This window comes from Humulus lupulus, chromosome 1 (assembly GCF_963169125.1).
Source record: "Humulus lupulus chromosome 1, drHumLupu1.1, whole genome shotgun sequence".
NCBI lineage: Eukaryota > Viridiplantae > Streptophyta > Magnoliopsida > Rosales > Cannabaceae > Humulus > Humulus lupulus.
The window spans coordinates 6957978-6961975 of NC_084793.1; the positions used below are offsets into that span (position 1 = coordinate 6957978).

At 37.4% G+C, this 3998-nt stretch overlaps 1 protein-coding gene across 2 annotated transcripts; it reads right to left on the reverse strand.

Moving 5' to 3' along the window:
- Nucleotides 1-400: 400 nt before the first annotated feature.
- LOC133784604 (LRR receptor-like serine/threonine-protein kinase GSO1) lies at nucleotides 401-3459 on the reverse strand. Of its 2 annotated transcripts, XM_062223905.1 has the most exons (2): nucleotides 1242-3458; nucleotides 884-1114 (listed from the first exon to the last, which is right to left on the reverse strand). In XM_062223905.1, the coding sequence occupies exons 1-2, from the start codon at nucleotides 3181-3183 to the stop codon at nucleotides 1068-1070; spliced, it is 1989 nt and encodes a 662-aa protein (XP_062079889.1). In that variant the 5' UTR covers nucleotides 3184-3458; the 3' UTR covers nucleotides 884-1067. The 2 variants fall into 2 exon arrangements, with proteins under 2 accessions (XP_062079883.1, XP_062079889.1); XM_062223899.1 differs by having other exon boundaries at nucleotides 401-3459.
- Between the last annotated feature and the right edge of the window lie 539 nt (nucleotides 3460-3998).

Below are 3998 nucleotides of genomic sequence, written 5' to 3' on the forward strand. Positions count from 1 at the left end.
ATGAATATGAATATGAATGCATATATAAATCAAATAAATATACATGCAGATAAAATTAGCAAGGCAGAGATGTAGACTGGCGACTGATACCAAATGTTAGAATTAATATGAAAGTAGACATATGAACAATTCTATATACATGTAGGCGGAATTAATATATGAATGAACATATGCAAAAAAAAATCGAATATTGTATACCTCCAGCCATTGCTATTGATAACCTCGATCTAGCTTTAGATCTACAAAAGAAAAATAACAGAAGTTAGAACGAGTACACGGGCTTCCAAGCTCTCACTAACTCTTTTAGATGGAGTTACTGGAAGTCAGAATGAGTAGCGAGCTTGGGGACCGGTACTCTATATTTATAGAGTGAGACCTACCATCAGAGTCTCTGCCACAGATTGAGATATTTCCTCAATCAGTTGGGATATGAAAAATCGGGTAACAACAAATCAGGTAACAAACAATGTTGACCATTAATTAGAATATTTTGTCAATAAATTAAATATTGAATATATTAAATCAATTAGTTGATTTTATATACCAAATAAATAATATTCTAACACAAACGACAACAAGGGCCCCGATAACAATATGTGTCGTTCTCTTGCTTGATTTGTAGTTTGACGTTGAGCTACACGGATTGAGGTTGACCCCTTCTGTGTCTCCGCATAAGCCAGGGTTTCCCAAGAAAGCGTTCTTGTTTTGGAAAGCTTTTCCAGTTGGGATTGGACCCGTCAAGTTGTTGTAGGAGAAGTCGACCGAAACTAGACTAACCATGCTGGAAAACGACGATGGGATTTTTCCGGATAGTTGATTATTTGAGACGTCAAGGTTCTCCAGTGATGAAAGCTTGGCCAAGTTTGATGGGATTTCTCCAGTGAAAGAATTGCTGCTGAGATCCAACATGTACTTCAACGAGCCCAAGTTGCCAAGCTCTTGAGGTATTTCGCCAGAAAACTTGTTGTGACTAAGATTCAAGCTCGACAAAAATTTATAATCCTCGAGCCAAGTTGGAATGGTCCCAGAAACATTGTTCGCAGATACATCAAGAGTTTTCAGCTTAGTTAGATTGGACAGGCTTCGAGGGATGCTCCCTGTGAAATGGTTATTGCTGAGGTTGAGATGGAACAACTTGTTTAGGTTTCCAAGTTGAGTTGGAATTTCCTCACTTAACTCGTTAGACTCTAAGCTCAAAACGTGCAAATTTTTTGCATTCCCGAGTTCAGGTGGGATCTTACCAGAGATTTTGTTTCGACTCATCTGTAAATTGGTGAGATTCACACATTGCCCCCACGTACTTGAAATTTGACCAACGAATTGGCTGTCGCTTAGTCGAACGAAATCAAGAGCGGGGTGAACACCAAAAGCATCAGTAATATTTCCTGTGAAATTATTCTCGTCAAGCCTTACTCTCTTCAAGTTGGTGCATTTTCTTAGGCACTCGGGCAATGGTCCCGTGAAGCTGTTGTTGTTCACAGTCAAAGTCTCTAGCTTGAACCCATTACACAAATATGGTGGCAACTTTCCGGAAAATGAGTTGTTTGAAAAGCTAATGTATGTCAAATTAGGACTGTTCTTCCCAAAGTCTCTGGGGATTGTTCCTGTGAAGTTATTGGTGAAAACAGAGAACCCCACCAAGTTGCTGAGGCTGGAAATGTTAACCGGCAACTCTCCTGAGAGTCTGTTGGTGTTAACATCAAAAGTTGACAGTGATACTAGATTTCCAATCTCTGGTGGGATGGTTCCAACCAGATTGTTGTAGAAGAGTTGCACAGAGGAGAGGCTTTTGAGGTTCCATAAAGAAGATGGAATTAGACCGGTGAGATGGTTCCCAGAAAGATCTAAGTTTGCTAGTTCCTTCAAATTTCCAATCTCTGAGGGAATTGGACCACTGAAGTTATTTTGGTATAGGAAAATATAAGTGACATTCTTCAATAGCCCAATTTCTTTAGGAATTTGCCCACTGAAGCTGTTGTTTTGGAATTGTACTGAGGTGAGAGCAGTCCAATTGGAGATCAAGACAGAGGAGAGAGTGCCAGTGAAATAATTATCAGATAAGCCAAGATCTGTGAGACTATTCAGATTGGATAATGAGTATGGCAATTCTCCACCGAGTCTATTTTGAGCCAAAGCCAAGTAACCTAGCCTAGTACAAGAACCAAGCGCAGAAGGAATTGTTGAGTTTAACAAATTCATGCGAAGATCAAGACGTAAGAGATTCTTGAGTTGGCCAATAGAAGAAGGAATACTCCTACTAAAGGAGTTGTTATACAGTTCAATAACCTCAAGATTTTGTAGGAGACCAATTCCTTCAGGAATTTCACCACTGAGAAAGTTATTTGGCAAATGAAGGTGTGTGAGCTGAGAAAGCTTTGAAATGTTTGATGACAAAGGTCCCTTAAATTGATTATTAGTGAGATTGAAAGATTGGAGTTTGCCCAGATTGGAAAATACAGACTCTGGAATTGAACCATTCCAGCTGTTTTGAGACATGTCTAGGAAGGTCAAGTTCCTACACTTTGATATGAAATCTGGGAATGTTGAATTAAACTGATTCAAATAAATATCAAGGTAGGTTAACAAAGGCATGCTTGAAAATTTTGACCACTCAGAATTCTCCAAGTTGTTTGCTCCAAGGGATAAGTACCATACCTTTGGTAGATTGCTGATCTGGTAAGGGATTGGCCCTTCAAGAAAATTGTTGAACAGACTGAGATATTGAAGCTCTGTTAACCGGCTTATCTCCACTGGTATTTGTCCTTCAATATCATTGTCACTCAAGTCCAACACAGTGAGCTTGGTGAGATTACCAATGGCTGTTGGTATGGAACCAGAGAAAACATTGTTGTTGAGGTTGAAGACAGTGATGTTAAGGAATGGAGAGAAGTTGAACTGGTCTAGAGTTCCATTCAGGTCCATGCTGGAGAGGTCTATTTGTGAGATTTCACCGGTGGAGTTACTGCAGACAACATTACTCCACTTGCAGAGATTGTTGATGTTGTTATTGGACCATGAATTCAGAGTTGATGGTTTAATGGCCAAGCTGTTCTTCCATTTTATCAGAGCCTCTGCTTGTGTTCTTGGTGAGGAAGCAATCTTCAATGGAAGTAAAGAAAACACAAAAATGTGAAGCAGAAGGAGAACAAGAAGAGAGAAACGAGTTCTTGGAACTCTTTTCATGGTGATGGCTTCAGTTTGTAGAGCTTAATCCGAATAAAACTGGTTTTTTTTGTCACTCTCTCATAAAGCAAAAGAAAATCTAATGCCACGTTCTTGACTTTCAGAATCAAACCATTCGCATTTCAATCTTTTTTTTTTTGTACAATTCTAATTCTAATTCCAATTCTACAATTCCAAAACATATATTAAATTCAGCTAAGAAAATTCAGAGTGAAACTGAAAAGGACTCAAGCAGAAGAGAGGGTCCATTTTGATTTGAAGCTTTGAATAAGAGCAAAAGAAGAGAAAACGAAGAACAATTCAACTCCGACAGCAGTGCATTTTCTACTTTCTTGACTATTAATTTGCAGGAAATTATTTTGTTGACTTAGAAAGTAAGTTGACTTTGAGAACTGTTTTGTTCTTAATGTAGAAAATCATGCTTAACGGCTTAATTATGGGCTAAATATAATTTGTGTATATACTTAATTAAATGAAAAAAAGAAAAGAAATTATGCTAAACACAATTTATATTTGGTTATACATATAGGATATAATCATCTCTTATGCATACGATTACGAGATAATAAGATCCATAATTTTAAAAAAGAAATTATTTCATACATATTTGTAGTAGTTATTAAATGCTGCTATTGGTAGGGTACAGTTCCGATAATTCATGAAAATTAATTATTATGATCTTGGTTATTCAACATGTTCATACATTATTTTGAATGAGTGGTCAAGATAACGAGTGTACATTTTTTCAATACTTTGTTTTTAAGAATAAATAACATTTTTGTCCCCCGAACTATTAGCACTGTCTGACTGTGCCC

Excerpts from the sequence above, each read along its gene's own strand:
- LOC133784604 (XM_062223899.1), bottom strand. The coding sequence starts at position 3,183 with ATGAAAAGAGTTCCAAGAACTCGTTTCTCTCTTCTTGTTCTCCTTCTG.